At 42.1% G+C, this 16807-nt stretch overlaps 2 protein-coding genes across 4 annotated transcripts; one reads left to right on the top strand and one right to left on the bottom strand.

The window, feature by feature from the left end:
* Window positions 1-392: 392 nt before the first annotated feature.
* LOC307259567 (coiled-coil domain-containing protein 127-like) lies at window positions 393-4262 on the bottom strand. 3 transcript variants are annotated; one of them, XM_080039505.1, is made up of 4 exons: window positions 4165-4262; window positions 3503-3640; window positions 2581-2825; window positions 393-2033 (listed from the first exon to the last, which is right to left on the bottom strand). In XM_080039505.1, the coding sequence occupies exons 2-4, from the start codon at window positions 3630-3632 to the stop codon at window positions 1587-1589; spliced, it is 822 nt and encodes a 273-aa protein (XP_079895631.1). In that variant the 5' UTR covers window positions 3633-3640; window positions 4165-4262; the 3' UTR covers window positions 393-1586. The 3 variants fall into 3 exon arrangements, with proteins under 3 accessions (XP_079895631.1, XP_079895633.1, XP_079895632.1); XM_080039507.1 differs by having other exon boundaries at window positions 3503-3637; window positions 4165-4205; XM_080039506.1 differs by having other exon boundaries at window positions 4087-4198.
* Window positions 4263-4469: 207 nt separating this feature from the next.
* Window positions 4470-15295, top strand: sdha (succinate dehydrogenase complex, subunit A, flavoprotein (Fp)). Its single transcript, XM_080039049.1, has 15 exons — window positions 4470-4578; window positions 5295-5378; window positions 5972-6133; window positions 6304-6447; window positions 8097-8261; window positions 8383-8531; window positions 8729-8853; window positions 10056-10224; window positions 10363-10558; window positions 10666-10837; window positions 12280-12398; window positions 12535-12646; window positions 12773-12903; window positions 13206-13319; window positions 14440-15295. The coding sequence occupies exons 1-15, from the start codon at window positions 4513-4515 to the stop codon at window positions 14524-14526; spliced, it is 1995 nt and encodes a 664-aa protein (XP_079895175.1). The 5' UTR covers window positions 4470-4512; the 3' UTR covers window positions 14527-15295.
* The last annotated feature ends 1512 nt before the right edge of the window (window positions 15296-16807 follow it).

The following is a 16807-nucleotide window of genomic DNA, read 5'->3' as shown; positions in this document are numbered from 1 at the left end:
GCCTCCTGTTCCTATTTAAAAAAAATACAATGAGTTACATTATATAGTCCTACATACAATGTAAAGGTTGGGACTGTAGATGAGTGTTAGGTAATGCATCAGTCGGAGTGGGACCGACACACACACACACACTTTTCTGATGTGGGAACATAGGGCTATGGGAACATGGGTCTGTGGGACAATAGACATGGTCCCATCAGTGTGAGCATCCTCCTATTCACTATTCCAAGGTCACAGCACCCCCCTGTGGTCGAATGACAGCACTGTTAAGGAACCATCAGTAAGCTGGTATCATGCCTTGGTAAATAATGGCCATTCTAAAAGGGATTCTAGGGGGAAAAACAAGAACAGTCTGGATATGAAGGTCTAAGACCAAAGATTTATTAGGAGGATTTCATTGAATGGTTAGTACATTTGGATCCATGGCATTATATGCAGCACTTATTGAGACATAACAGTGCAGAGAGGACGGGTAACCTTACGGAAATGCCACAGGGTTGAAGTGAAAGGGAGCCGTTTGACTATTTCTGTTGCACTACTGTGATAAACTGTTAAAGTACTGAGCACTACTTTGTGCTCTGGTGCATGCTTTATATGCATGTGCAGCTTCAGTGTCCGGTCTACTTAATACAGTAGCTCAAAGTTCCCAAAACAACTGCATTGGAGAAACATAAAAATAAATGTACAACCAGTGATTACGGTTGAAACACATCCTATTGGCTTGAGACCACATATCATAAATGGCAGCACACATCAGAGCATAAAGGTAGATGTCACAGGTGGAGGGAAACCCCAAGCTATGGACAAAAGTTTTGCTGGATACAGATTCAGTTCCACAGGTATCATAATAAATATCTCTCACAACAAGCCATTAACATTCTAACGCACAGTATCAACACACTCCACAGAAAGACTGCCATGACTTTTTCCATATCATAAAAAGCTGGATAATATATTATCAACAAAGTGTTTATGATTCCTTGCGGATTCCTAACTGTTCTCAGAGAAAGTCATTTTTATTTTAACATGATTTTCCTCCTCTTGAGAATGCGTGTGTATTATCACATCACTTTTGGAACAGTAATTAGAGGCCCTAAATCTGTACCAAGATGATGGAACAACAAATTCAATATAAGCACCTCATAGTTATTCATGGCACTCAGAGAATGGGAGTAAAATTGACACAAATGTTCTGACGTGATTTACCAGTGGACTAAATGGAGAAGAAAATACATCTTGATGCATTGAACAACAGTTGTGTATCCAATATGGATATCTCTTGAAGGATCTTAGTGCTTTTTCGGTTCATTTAAAGCTAATGAGTCCTAAATGGGGTTTCTTGAAGTATTGTTGTGTTTCAGCATGCTGGAAACCTGACAAAATATGCCTTTTTTCCTTTAGCTCCGGGATAAAGGGAGGATCTTTCAGAAGGTGAACATTATCTTGTTGAGGCTCCATCTTGTGTGATTCCACAGCATCCCTGTCAAGTAACGATTATAACACAATAGTGAAAAAAGAATACATGCATTTTCCAATCCCCATACTTTCAGCAAATGAAAAAAAAACAGCTAGAGTTTGTTCTTTTGTCACTTTGCGTGATGCTGGATTTCCCCTGCTAATATGGCTTCTTCGGCTCGCTTGTGTTTCTGGACAGTGACCTGCAGCTGCCAGTACTTGAGGTACACCCACATGAGGCTGCCGTTCTTCTTCTTGTCCGTATTGAGCAGGTCGGCGCAGTACGTGTCTCTCTTAAAAATATCCTTCAGATCTGACTCCAGGTCCATCCCTGCCCCGATGGGTTCTTTGACCACCTTAATGAGCAGGTTCTTCTCCAGCTCCAGGCGCTGGTCTCTGGGTTGGATGAGGGAACAGTAGGAGTTCTGTCGCTCCACCAGCTGCCCCTCCAGCTCCTTCAGCGTGGCGGTGGCTCGGTGGTACCAGTCCTCCTCTCGCTCCAGGGCGCGGTGCAGCACGGCTCCTGCAGCGCCAGACTTCACCAGCCTTAGCTTCTCTTCCTCCAAGGCCTCACGCTCCTGAGACAAGAACTCCCACACATCAGTTTATCAGTACACTTTCAATAGATTTTCCATGACATTTTACCCAATTTCCATAACCTTATTAAAGTAACTTAATGTAGGTAGGGTCTGTATCAAAATCACATGGCTCAATAGTGAGGCTCTCAATGTGGCTCTTTGGAGCCATGGGTTATATTTGTTGTTCAAAAGCAAGAAATTATTTAACACGCTCCTCCCAGGCATGCTTGCGAATTAGCAAACTTATAGCTGTAGGCTGAGCAGCACTAGATTTCTAACAATAGTCATTCACAAAACTATTTCACATAACTATAGACATGTATTGGGATTCCAATCATTATGTTTCACCTACTAGTGAAAATGAGTGTTATTTCCAAACTATTCCAAAACCATTTCAAGTCCAGGATTTGAAATTTCAGAACCTTTACAGGATTGTCATGACTGCTGAGAGAGTGTATGGTACATGCAGGAGGGACTACAGGTTGAAAGGGAAACTAGCACAGCAATAACAATAGCAGTTAAGTCGGTAGCAATAAAATATGTATACCTGGTGCAACTGTTTCCGTTCCTCCATCAGCTGCTGGCTCTGTGAGACCAGGGCCTGCTTGTAGCCTGTGACCCTCTGCCTCTCCTTCTCCAGCTCCAGCTCCAGTGTAGCGGCTGCCCTGCGCCTCTCTGTCAGTGTGTCCCTGTACCGGGCCTCCATCTCACCTCTGACAGTACACACATCTTTGTCATACTGAGCTTTGACCGCCTGGATCTCCCTCTCAGACTCCTTGGTCCAGATCCAACCTGAAGGCACCGTCAAAGATAAGACGCAGGATAGAGAAGATATTTAAAAAGGTGGAGGAAGCCATTCTGGAAAAAGCTTGTCAAAATCTGTGAATATCTCCTCTCGCCTAGGCTCTGTCTATGGGTATGTTGCTAGCTACGGTGAGCCCCCTTTGTTTACACACCATTTAACAGAGCCCCTAGACTGTGTTTTAACACCATATTTTTTTCGGCGCACACACAGTATGGACAGGTAGCGGACCGTAGAGGAGATATTCACTGACTTTGACCAGAATCGTTGACTTGACCTTGAACCTGCATTGTCATGGCAGCTTAAACAATGAAATCTCCTGAAGCCCAGCACATAACATTTAAGAAGACAATAAAGGCTCTGGATGAAACTGTGTTATGTAGGCTAAAATTGATACCTTATAACCTTAGTAAAACCCTATGTTTTAGAGCATGTTTAATTAAGTTATTGGTGACAACTGACTGCACCAGTAGATAGTTAGTACTAAAGAAATCTGAATAAATATTCAAATATTATGGGTGGAAGAGTGGGTCTCACACAAACTCAGTTTGGATGCATGTATGGGTTTAATTTACATTGCACGGTGACGCAAATGTTCTCCTCTGTCTGTTACCTCATCCTCAGACAGAGTCTCTTACAGACAGAAACATCTCGTTGTGTAACTTACGAAATGCAGCCAGTCCAAGCATAGGGACCAGCAGGGCATAGTTCCATTGGTTCCCATCGCCGCCCCCCGCCCCCCTTCCTCTGGGGTCTGGTTGGATGTTCCATCTAGGGGGGTCATTCAAGTTGTTCATGGAGGCTGCTGTTTAATGTTCACAGTGGGAAGACCAAAACATCAGAGATAGCTGGGTGATTTCGATGTTAAACGATCGACAGTTGCAGCCCAAGCTGAAAGGTGCTCCTGAAACTGCACCTGCACTGTCCCACTGATAATGCACTAACCACCAGGTTGTGGGAGATCACTGCAAGCAGCGAGCACCAATAATAAACAGCTATAAAGTGGCTTAGCTATTGACATGCAGATGATAAACAATTAGAAATTGGGTTGAAAATAAACACTAGATGTGAATGGTCGTTAGCAATTAACATGTTTGCATTTACATGCAGCAGCAGTACCAGGCTGACATGCCATGACTTGAAAGTTTGACAGCCCAGCTAACCACAAACAAGGCTAGCTAAGAGCTAACAAGCTAGTCTTCATTTTAGCTTGCTGTCCCATACTCGCTAACTTATAGAATAAAAACATACCACGGAGCGTATTACTAGCATTCTAAGTCCAACCTCTCAGGACGGTGAATGTCTGAAATACATGGTGCTGCGTCTCACCTTGAATGCAAAGTCTAGGTCACTTATACATTTGTTCCTGCACACCCAGGTTATACAAATTGAACGCGTTGGCAGTCTCCGTAGCCAGCGTGGGTAATTCGTGGAAATTCACTTGTATATAAATTCATATTAGTGTAAAAATGTAAGTATTTTGGTATTTATGCGAATATAAAGTTAATAATAAAGCAGTGTTTACTGTTTAAAAACATATAAATAAGTGGTTTTAGGAGATAACCATTACATGTTACTGTAGTGATACCCCTGTTTTCGGGGAGTGGTTTGGTCCAGTGCAACAGAATAGCCGAGTCTCTCCGGCAGTGAATCAGAATCAGTCCTTCAACCGAAAACATGGCGAGTGTCCGCGCAGCGTCCCGTCTCCTCTCCAAGAGGGTGTTGTCTAAAACAGCAAAAGCAGTGAGTAGTAATAACTGCATAGTACATATTTAACATATCTATATTTGATTCCATTATGTGTGCCTTTGTTTTGCTGCTCTTTCCGCTTTCATAACCGGCAGTCTCTGACTTGCGTAACTCGGCTGTGTTGGTTATGTAGCTTGGGCTGGTTCAATGTGACACCTTGAAAAAAGCTATTTTGCGAGTTAAACATAATTTCTTATACATCTATGCCATCTCTAATTGATGCACCCTTTACAAGGAGACTCGTGTTTTCAATGAAATGTCAAAATAATTTAGGTTTTCCAACATTTATCACTTACTTCAGTTGCCCTTGTGGAAAACCGCTTGAGCCACTGTCTTGACTTAGCATGCAAAACGTTAAGGATACAATGCACTTATCTTCCAAGTCAACTTTGGAGTTAAGTAATCTTAGAATGACACAGTTGTAATTTATAAACGACTATCATGTACAATGTGTGATAAATGAAGAAATTATTACTTAATTGTGGATTGTTATGGAAGTGTTATTATTATGAATATACAGTTAAACCTGCCTTCAATATCTGAATAAACATAGCAGTGAATGCTTGTTAACAGAGTATCACTTCAATAGGTGTGCAGTAATCTATCTTCATGATAAATGTTTTCCTATTAGAGCAATAGGGCTGCCTTTGTTTGATGTCCAAAAATAGAAAAATTTATTAAAATAAAAAAGTAAAAATGTTCTCTTCCAGGTCCCCGCTACTGCAGTTCAGGGGTCCAGGGACTTTCACTTCTCCATCTATGGCAAGAAAACAAGTGCCAAAGTATCCGACGATGTAAGTTACCTTTGCTCATATATGTTGATCCCTATTTAAAGGTGGAGTCCGTGATTCTGGAGAACGTTGTTGTCAAAATCACTTTCTGTCAAAATGACTGCATATCTCTTCACGATCCACTACCTGTCCGTACTGTGTGTCTACCTACGGTGGGCCTCTTTGTTTACATACCCTGGTTGTACATATCAGTTAACAGAGCCAAGTCTGTGGATTAATACTGGATTTTCTTTCAGCACGCACACAATACGGACAGGTAGCAAATCATTGAGGAGATATTTAGTCATTTTTACAAAAACTGATTTCAACAACAAGCAGTCTACAGAATTGCTGACTACACCTTCAATATAGTCAATATTAGTATGGTTTCATGATAGGATGCATAGCTAGAATAGGATACATAGCTAGAAATGTGATTACACATCAAGTCGATATCAAAGTCAGTCCCTTATTTTAATTATGTACAAGTATGGCCTCAAATTGGACTTTAACTATACATTTTCACAGTGATCCCTGACCATAACGAGATATTCTGTTTCTGCTATGTACAAACTACTCTTAATTGGAAGTAACCCATCTCCTTCATGGTTTTCCAGATCTCCACTCAGTACCCTGTAGTGGATCATGAGTTTGATGCTGTGGTGGTAGGAGCTGGAGGAGCAGGACTCAGGGCAGCCTTTGGTCTGTCGGAGGCTGGCTTCAACACGGCCTGCATCACCAAGCTCTTCCCCACCCGCTCTCACACTGTTGCCGCACAGGTACTACCACATATTTTTGAAGAAATAATATAATTGTTTTGAAAGTTTTTTTTCTGAAGAATTTCTATCCTTTTTGAAAGCATTATACAGGGATTTTAGCTAACTCATATACTATACCATCAACAGTAGTGCTCACTTTCAACTTTGCTGATTATGAATCTTGTCCACAGGGTGGGATCAATGCAGCTCTGGGGAACATGGAGGAGGATGACTGGAGGTGGCATTTCTACGACACAGTGAAGGGATCCGATTGGCTGGGAGACCAGGACGCTATCCACTACATGACAGAGCAGGCTCCTGCGGCCGTGGTGGAGGTGAAGACACACACACGCATGCACGCACATACACATACACATGCAGTGGTTACGCTAGCTGTCATTTACCGGCTTTATGACAACAAAGGAGGGAAATCAGAGACAGTAGGTCATTCTATAGAGCTGTTAAGCGGAAGTGGCTTACTTCCGGGACATGGGACCTCTCGGCTCGAAAAATTACAACGGTAGTCAATGGAAAGAAATGTATTATTTTCTGGTCCCAGTCATGAAATGCCTTCGATTACACATATGTTTTGTATGGATTTAGATGGTATTTTTTCGTGCAAAGAATGGAACAATTTAGTGAGTAGAAGCTGGATACGGTCAGGTTTTGTGCAGAGCGCTTTTGTGGACTACAGCTCTTCGCTGCTCTTGACACTTATGATATACGTCACCACCACTCGCACCCGCTTAGCTCAGAAACATGGCTGTGTCTTTAATGCACTTTACCGCTTTCTTTCAATGACAAGACAAAAGTCTTCAGCGTGGCGAAAACCACTACACAAGTGGACATGTGGAGAGTTTCAATTTCTCGAGTGGGGAGATTGTTGGCGTTGTCCACGCCAGCCATTAGCATTAGCATTAGCACTGTCAGTCGAGACGTGGAGGGAATGTGTTGAGGTGACGTCCAGAGGCGACAAGACTTGTAGTTGTTCTCGTAACATTTTTTCAAAAGCCGTTAGACGAATAATCATACAACATACCGTCAAACTCTTCACATGAAAAATTATCATTTAGACCCATACAAAACATATATGTAATCCAAGGCATTTAATGACTGGGACCAGAAAATAGTAGATTACTTTCCATAGACTCCCATTCATTTTTTTTCAGCCGAGAGGTCCCATGCCCCGTACTTCCGCCACTTCCGCTTAACAGCTCTATTGGAACAAACAGTATACGGGGAAACTGTTTCCCCATTTATCCTAATAAGATTAGGATTAGTTCAGCTATTTTGAATCTTTGTATATATTGTATGTATATAATAGATATAGATATATGGATTGCATAAATATAAAACAATTATGCTATATCAAGTTGTATATTTGAATGGATTGTAAATATCAAATATAGTATAACAAATTGTATAGATTGCATAAGAGATTATAAGGAACACAGGAAACTAATATAACAAATATGAATTATTGAGCTGTGGAAAAGGGGTAGGATTAAATAAATGTATACTTCTTCCTACTCCTTTTCAGGCATATCACTTCAAAATATAATTTGTTTATTTTTAATTTGTGAAATCATTTGAATGTATTTTTTTTATATTTTCATGCTTTTCATTTTGTTTTTGATTTTTGATATGTCTGAAATAAATTGAATCAATAAAAAAAATAATGAATCAATCAAAAGCAGATTTTCATAAATAATTCCAGCTTCTAGTTCAAATGTCAGTTGGAATTTATCAGCACTTTCCTGACACTGTCACCAACTAGTCAATCACTTTTGAGTAACTTGTAATTGCCTTTTGGATTATGTATTTCATTTGAATAAGAAATGGTAAGGTGTTTTTTGTTGTTTCTTTCTTTTTAATGAATGGGTTTTAATTTGTGCGTCACTCTTTTATAATAGCTCTATCCACATACATGTATGACACAACAGGATATCTCATCCTCATTTTGCTGTGCCTCGTCTTTTCACAGCTGGAGAACTTTGGCATGCCGTTCAGCCGCACTGACGATGGTAAGATCTACCAGAGGGCCTTTGGTGGTCAGAGTCTCCAGTTTGGAAAAGGAGGCCAGGCTCACCGCTGCTGCTGTGTGGCAGACAGGACTGGACACTCTCTGCTGCATACGCTTTATGGAAGGGTGAGTATACACGCACTAAACACGCTACTTGGTCTGTACCTGAGCAACCTTTTTTTTTTTTCTTCTGCACAGTATCATTTAACTGACTGTGTGTCCTGTCTCCCTCTGCCTTCCTGTTCAGTCTCTTCGTTACGACACCAGTTACTTTGTGGAGTACTTTGCCCTGGACCTGCTCATGGAAAATGGAGAGTGTAAAGGAGTGATTGCTCTCTGCATGGAGGACGGATCTATTCACCGCTTCAGATCCCAGAATACCGTCATTGCTACCGGGTAGGCCACATGCTCACTGTTTGCTTAAATAGAACAATTTGGCACCATTTACAGTTTTAAATCTAGTTAACAGCAATAGTGTGACAGATCATATGAGGAAGAGATGTTTCTGAAACTGTGCTAATCACCAAAAGTGTATGACATTTTATTGAAAGAGTAAAATTTTTTTTTTTTTTTTTTTTTCTTTTTTTTTTCAGGGGTTATGGAAGAGCTTATTTCAGCTGCACATCTGCCCACACCAGTACTGGAGATGGAAATGCAATGGTGACCAGAGCTGGCCTGCCCTGCCAGGATTTGGAGTTCGTACAGTTCCACCCCACTGGTGAGGAAAAAATAAACTCATTACTAAGTATTTAGAAAACTCCACAGCAGCTACTTACTGGAAGCTACTACAGGATACTGCAAAGACAGGTCTAGATTACCTAGTAATCATGACTGTTCAAAGTCCATACTGTTATTGTAAGTTGTGATAATACACAGCATGAATAATATAAACTTGTTTACATTTTACTACAGGGAAATAAAGATACACTGATGTAAGCACTCATTATCTCCAGCAGTACTTAAACAACTTGCTGGTTAACTATTAATTCATTTCTGTTTTGTCTTATTTACTATATGAGGTGAAACTGCATCTGGTTAATTTACATTCTAACTTTCAAATGAATGAGCCACTCTGGCATGTGTGTATTTCTGCGTCCTTGTTCTGTATCCCTGTCACTCAAACGAACAACATCTACAGTCCCTGACTTTTAAAATCGGGGTGATCAAAGGATTTGTTCAGGCTTGGTTGTTTGCATTGAGCTTGGTTGTTGGCCACACTTATGTAAAGACAAGTGGTGGTCGTTATTTTTGTTCCTTCGAGACATTTGACACCAGACCCTTCACTTGTGTTTGAAGTAGCCCGGCGCTGGGGCCTCTGGAAGGTCAACTGAGGCCGAGCCCCTTCTAATCCAGTTAGGGCGCACTCACACTAGGCCATCTGTTCCGTACCCGAGCACGTTTGCCCCCTAAAGTCTAGATCGTTTGGCTAGTGGCCAGAGTGGATTCTTACAGCAACATTGCAAGCTGTGTTGCAAAGTGTATGGTCCCGTAAATACAGAAAGACAATTGCTCTTATCTAGTTAAAATATTTTGGTTGCCTATTAAGGCATTTGACTGTCAACATTGTTGTGTATGAGTATTTACTTTCTCATGGGCCAACTGATAAGACTGTTTGTGTTGGATCACAAACAATATGACCACTGGAAGCACACAAGTGTAAAAAAATAAATAATCAAAAATGTTTTTTTTAAATATAATGGAATAGTAAACAGTAGCTTAACAAGGTGGATTGGATTGTGTAAAATATTCTCAATGTGTCAAATGGTTTAAATGAGAATCCAGTTGTTTCTAAGAAACTAATACATTGAATAAGTATGAACACCTAAACCTATTTGACGGTAAAAAGTAACAACATTTATCCTGGTGTTTAGGAGGATTTCTGGATCAAGATGACTGTATCTCTTCCACTATACTTTACAGGAATCTACGGAGCCGGTTGTCTGATCACAGAGGGTTGCCGTGGTGAGGGAGGAATCCTCGTCAACAGTGAGGGAGAGCGCTTCATGGAGCGCTACGCACCCAACGCCAAAGACCTGGCCTCCAGAGACGTGGTGTCCCGCTCCATGACCATAGAGATCAGAGAGGGCAGGTACGGACTAAGTGTGTGTGTTTGTGTGTGCATGAATGAAATGTAATATTTCCCTCCCACTTTATTTTCAGTTTCTTTGTCCGGTAATGACAGAGTAAGCTGCGGCTGTTGCTTATCTCTTATTGGTGTCTCCCTCAGGGGTGTTGGTCCAGAGAAGGACCACGTATACCTGCAGCTTCACCACCTTCCTCCCCAGCAGCTGGCCACCAGGCTGCCTGGTATCTCTGAGACGGCCATGATCTTTGCCGGAGTCGATGTCACCAAAGAGCCCATCCCTGTCCTGCCCACCGTTCATTACAATATGGGCGGAGTACCTACAAACTTCAAGGGACAGGTAGGTTAATGTGTGCACCCACTAACATTCCCTCCACAGTCTCTCTTTGAAGTACTTCACTGTGAGCCGACCCCCACCAACAAAGTGATATGATATTTTGCCTTCAGGTGATCACTTATGCAGATGGAAAGGACAAGATTGTTCCTGGCCTGTATGCCTGCGGAGAGGCGGCATCTGCTAGCGTCCACGGTGCTAACCGGCTGGGAGCTAACTCACTGCTGGACCTGGTGGTGTTCGGCAGAGCCTGCGCCCTCACCATTGCTGAGGAGCACAAACCTGGTGAGTTTTATCAGATGGATAGCATATTTATTAAATTCTCCCGCTGTTCTTGATATCAAATAAGGCCTGTACTTAGGTGCATTGCAGTAGTGATGTGTTATATGCTGAGGAAAATGATCTACTTCCTAAAGGGTTTCTCTGTTGTTTTTCTGCATGGACATTCTGACAAGTAAATGTATCATTCTCACATCTGGTGCGAGCCAAGGAAGCAAACATTAAGGCAAGGCAAGGCAAGTTTATTTATATAGCACAATTCAAACACAAAGCCATTCAAAGTGCTTTACAGGGGCAAGATTAAAATACATAAAACACATTAGAAGACATTTAAAAGTGGACTTAAGGCCAGGACACACTGGTCTGACTACCCAAAAATGGAGTCTGCCGTTTCAGGCAGCTCCAGTCTGCCCGTCGCGGCCAAAAAAGTGCCAAGAACACACCGAGCCGACTACTGACTTTCCGTACGCTCTGCGCTTGCGCGGGACGTAATGTCTCCATAACAGCAGGCGGCGCTAATCTGTATTGTGGCCCCAAAAAATACGGAAGCCGGAAATGATGGGACAACTCTCTAGACCATAAACATAGATAGAAATACGTATTTATATTTATGGACCATAAAGAGCACCATTTTTAGCAGAGAGTGTCGAGCAGTCAACAATGGTTGATGCATGTGAGTACTCGCTGAACGAAACAAACAAACACATTAAAACAATGGCTAACTGTTGTTAGCTGTTTGTGCTACCCGCCTGACTTCCGGGCTTCACTGATTCGCTAGCCCTCCACCAATCAAATTGCTCCAACTGAAAGACTGTCCGCCGCCGATTGAACATGTTCAATCGGCTCAAAAGAAGCCCTACGACGACCGACGTCACGGCACACACCAAACAGATTCGTGTCCCCGCCCCCTCCCGACTCTACGACGGCGATTATCGGGCCGGTGTGTCCTGGCCTTAACAGGTGTGAAGCCTCCATTAGTGACTTGGAAATGGCTGCAAAACAAACTGGTAGAAGATATGCAACATCTTGTTGCACAGATTGAAGGATCTAAGCTTCCCCATGAGGTTACTCGCTATGTCCCTTCCAGTAGACAGCCTCCATGTTACTTTTCTGGTCCAGTCTGTTGACCAGGTGAACACCCAGGTATCTGTAGCCCTCCTCCACCACCTCAGCCTCTTCTACATAAATAGTGTTCATCTTATTCCTGTCAAAATCCACAACCATCTAGTCTTGGTTGCATTTAAGAGGAGATGTTTGTTCCCACACCATGCCACAAAGCGGCCCAACAGTTCCCTGTACTTATAATCAGGTGGCATCATTTGAGAAACATTCATTCTCCTGTAAGGCCTGTACGTTGTCACATGGCAGACTGAATAATATCTGAGAGCAGTGTTCCGGTACACTGGCGGCTGCTTGCTTTCCTGCTGACTGTGGTGTTTTGTCTTCAGGAGAGAAACTGTCCCCTCTGAAGGCCAGTGCAGGGGAGGAGTCTGTGGCCAACCTGGACAAGCTGAGGTATGCCAACGGAACCCTGAGAACCTCCGAGATCAGGCTCAACATGCAGAAGGTACACACACTTCTCAGTAGTAAGCTGTATTCTACTGCTATTAAAAGTATTTTGGGTGTGCCTTGCACATGCCCTGTGAACAGGAAAGTATTTAGACAAACATAAATTAAGTGTCTCTTCCTGCCTTTCCTCACAGACCATGCAGGCCCACGCTGCAGTGTTCCGTACCGGCTCTGTTCTGAAGGAGGGATGTGAGAAGATGGACGCAGTGTACCAGACCATGGAAGACATCAAGACCTTTGACAGAGGTACTGTGCCAATTCCACTGCCTGTTAGCCTTCCTTCTGCCCCCTTTCTGCTAAAGAGTGCCATGGTAACTCTAGTGACATGAAAGGTAAAACACAATAAGTCTCATCCTCTCTCCTCTGCCTCAGGCATTGTGTGGAACACAGACCTGGTGGAGACGATGGAGCTGCAGAATCTGATGCTGAACGCTGTCCAGACCATCAACTCTGCTGAGCAGAGGAAAGAGAGCAGGGGGGCCCACGCCAGAGAGGACTTCAAGGTCGGTTTGATCATACGTTTAGCTGTGTTTCTTTATCCATTGTTCTTTATCCTTTTTTCTCTTTTATTATTGACTTTTCTCTCCCCCTTTTGATCCGTTCTTTTCTAAACTGATATTGTATTTATTTTTTGCCTAAATTAGCTAATCTAACTAGTCAGCAGTCAGTCCCAGGGACTACAGATGAAAATGAGCTTATAGCTAACTCTGGTACTGCTTATGTGCTGTGCATTGTCCCTGTTAAATAAACAAATAAATAAACTCTCTCCTCTGACATTTTTTTTTCTTCTCGACCATTACTCCAGGACCGCATGGATGAGCTCGACTACGCAAAGCCCCTGGCCGGTCAGGTGAAGCTGCCCTTCGAACAGCACTGGAGGAAACACACCTTGTCCACTGTTGACCCCAAGACTGGAAAGGTACAATGCAGCGCCCTACAGCCACATGTTGGGATACTCTTAGGGTGTATTCACACTGGGAAAGTCCGCTAGTGCACTTGCTTTGGTCCAGACCAAATAGAGTTTTGATTTTTTTTGTTTGGTGTGGTCCACTTTCATATTGCCCCTTTTGCAAGTGAACCAGCATTACGAAGCAAAACCACACGTGATCTGAGGTCATTCATTCATTGGACAGACATTCTGGGGTGGAGAGAAACAGGAAGCACGAAGTTTAAACTGCGAAATATATATCATTGATATAATATGGGGCTAAAAATAATAAAAGGGCCTACATCTAACCTATAAATAAAGAGGAAAAACATCAAATTATTGTTGTTTCATATGGTCATAATGTGTAGCCTTATGTCAATGCCACGTTATGTGGCTTGTAGCCTACGATGTGAAACATCATTTTTACTGTATTTTTGGTGCTGGATGCGCGTCACGCGAGAAGAATAGGCTCAAGCTGACACTCAGCTGATTAAGCTGTGTATCAGCTGGGTCGGCGCAGTTCAGCTCCAAACTGACACGGGGATAGTATTGACGGTCCCGTACATGGGAAGCAAAATAAAAACACACACTTCTTGCGCAGCGTGAACCTGTTGGCACTGTGCGAGAGACGCTCCCCTCTCCTTCATCTGATCGCTAAACACATTCAGCATTTATATTGTTCTGGGCTCCCGGTCAAACCACAACTAATCTTCCTAATAATGGTGACAACAACACTTTCCCATAATGTGAAGCTGACGGCTATTTATTAAAAAAGAAAAGAAAGAAAAGGCACAGTGCCTCCTGCATTTGGGTCGGATCGAGTCCGAACAAATTCACACCACAAACGAACTGCAGCAGAGTGCGTTTGGAAACGCATCGAGACTACCTCTTCAGCTGGGTCTCGGAGCGTTTGTTTGGTCCGCACCCGAGTGCGATTGCTGTATTCACACCTGCCTGAAAGATGCGCACCAAAGGCAGAAGTGCATCTGAGTTCGTTTCAACTGAACTAAACACGGCATGTGTGAATACACCCTTAGTATCAATGTGAATGTAAAGAGGCCATTTTAGTCAGGAATTAATGATTTACCTTCTTGTTTTTGTCTGCTCGCAGGTGACCCTTGATTATCGCCCGGTTATTGATCACTCTCTGAATGAGGAGGAATGTGCCGCCGTCCCTCCCGCCATCCGCTCCTACTAAGAACATCTTTCCTTCATCTCCCCCTTCCTCCCCCTCTCCTCCACTTTTCCTCCCTCTCTTCTCCTCCAAATATCTACTATTTATGCCGAAGCTTTTCCTGTAATAGACTTTTGAGAACTTTTATGCTTGCAGTTGCACCTGTGTTAAGCCAACATCCCTTCCTGTTCCTTTTCTTCACCTGTGTTTTGCCTTGATTTGATCTATGTGCAGCAGCTAGATTTCAACATGGTTCTTGTGACCTCTCACTCTGTGTGCATTGGTCTTCTGTGTGTATATATATATTTCATAAGGCACTCCAAGGCAAGCAGGCGACTGATGAAATGTCAGCCTCCAGCTGAAGAAGAGAAGAAAAAAAACAGTTGACATGTGTTGCAACACTCGCGCTTGGCCTTTTGTGATGACGCCATTAATCTAGCATTGCATTAAATGTTCCTTAAATTATAACTTCTCTTCTTTGGCTCTCCTGAAGTGAAGAGATTGTGGGGTATGATTGTAATCTGAAAATGCACACGACTCCATCAAGCCGCAGTGGGAAGTTATAAGTATGTAAATATTGAATTTAATGTACAATAAACATGGCGAGTCATATACTGTATGTACTTGTTAAAGTATTAGGTAGTTTTTTTCTCACTCACTATGGCCTTCAGTCTTGGATAGCATTTACTGCTTCTAGCTCCTGTTCAGTAGATACATAGCTGATTCACCTTATACATTTTGATTGGTAAATAGTATATAAATGTTAATTAAATAAAGCAGGTTGATGCATGTTTATATTCAGCCACTGTGTAACTTCTTTCCGTCGTATAAATCGGCTTTGTGTATACATTTTGGAGTAGCTGTTGCTTTCTCTGCAACCTCAAAGTGATAAATGATAAAAGCAAGTAAAGAGAACCGTTGAGTTATTGGGCATTAAGGGATGCTGACGACTGCTGTCAGAAGTTATGAGTTGTATCAGAGCACCAACAACCATGTCAGCTCTCCAAGTGCTACAAGAGTGGCTTTCATAACAGCGCTGTCCAGTTAAGCACAGCTGTGTTATGTCTGTGACAGAAGTGTATGTGAGATGGCCACTAACCAGGACTATGAAGGATATGCCCATTGTTGACACTTAAAGTACTCTGCTCATTTCATGTGTCATGTACTGAATTGCTGAAAGGGAGTTTGAGTTAATTTTCTTGAGATTTTGCCATTTGTATTTCTTTTAATTTGTTCAATAAAGTGCAGATGATGCATTAGAAACACAATATCTGAGGTTGTCTTTCAATAATGATGACACCTGTGTAGTGTATTTCGTTATGACACATTCTAAGATTACTGATAATCAGGAGATTGTTTAATTACATACATACTTAACTATAGGGGGAGCCTGGAGCAGCTCTCGTGGGTATATGTGTGTGCAGAGTGGATTGCTTAAGTTGAGGAAGCCAGCAGGCTGATCTGTAGATCATTCAAATTGTACACAATAGAGGGCTCCGAGAAGGTCCTTGGCAGGGCTGCCAAGTTTCACCAAAAGTTTGGAGTGAGATTTTTTGGCCAAGGGACCCAAAACCATGTCCTCTTTCCCACCCAATCATTTTTGCTAGTGTCCTTTACATATTGTTCATAATAAATCAGAACTAAAGGACAATTGGAAAATGTGATAAAACATCAAAAATGTTATTAAAATAAACGAATTAATGAATTGCAAAGTCGTAGGACAGATTTTAATTAAACATTGGGTGTGGACATATTATAAGTGGAGGTCTGGGGGTGCCCCCCCCAGAAAATTTTGAGCATTAAACACTTAATTTCCTGCATTCTGGTGAATTTTTATGAAGCAATGTGTGCCTTTTCTGCATTAATGTTTATGTAAAGTAAAAGAGAACATTCACGGTTTCGCTGACACAAATTTAATTGAATAGCCTACAATGCATGTGTAGTGCTTTCAAATATCTCCTGTAGCCTATTGTTAAAACATTTGGTTAAACTGTAATAAAGGTAATTATTCTATATCATGTCTACTATTGAGGGTTGAGTGGCTGGTGGTATTTTACTAGCAGCATTAGGCTTTATTCAAAGAAGAAAAAAATTAGGGAACAGTTCAACACCAATGCAAACTACTAGGCTAAAATAAAACATCTGGGTTACTTGGTCCCTCCTCTTAGGCAACCTTGATTTGTGTTATGAAAAGTGCTATAAATGTGCAATACATAGGCTACAGTTCATTACACAGAAGAATAAAAGCATCAATCAGGAGTTAGGCGAGGTGGAGCTTACTGACCTAAGGACCAATCAACTCACT

Source organism: Ammodytes marinus (genome assembly GCF_949987685.1).
Source record: "Ammodytes marinus genome assembly, chromosome: 13".
In the NCBI taxonomy this organism is placed as follows: domain Eukaryota; kingdom Metazoa; phylum Chordata; class Actinopteri; order Uranoscopiformes; family Ammodytidae; genus Ammodytes; species Ammodytes marinus.
The sequence above is the reverse complement of the archived record's forward strand: the minus strand, read 5'-3'. Positions and strand labels throughout refer to the sequence as shown.

Bases quoted from the DNA above. Each gene is read 5' to 3' on its own strand.
- LOC307259567 (XM_080039505.1), bottom strand. From the start codon at position 3,632: ATGAACAACTTGAATGACCCCCCTAGATGGAACATCCAACCAGACCCC. The intron at 2,826-3,502 runs GTAAGTTACACA...CGGTGCCTTCAG, and splicing joins GCTTGGACTGGCTGCATTTC to GTTGGATCTGGACCAAGGAG. The intron at 2,034-2,580 runs GTATACATATTT...TTCTTGTCTCAG, and splicing joins AACGGAAACAGTTGCACCAG to GAGCGTGAGGCCTTGGAGGA.
- sdha (XM_080039049.1), top strand. From the start codon at position 4,513: ATGGCGAGTGTCCGCGCAGCGTCCCGTCTCCTCTCCAAGAGGGTGTTG. The intron at 4,579-5,294 runs GTGAGTAGTAAT...GTTCTCTTCCAG, and splicing joins TGTCTAAAACAGCAAAAGCA to GTCCCCGCTACTGCAGTTCA. The intron at 12,399-12,534 runs GTACACACACTT...CTTTCCTCACAG, and splicing joins TCAGGCTCAACATGCAGAAG to ACCATGCAGGCCCACGCTGC.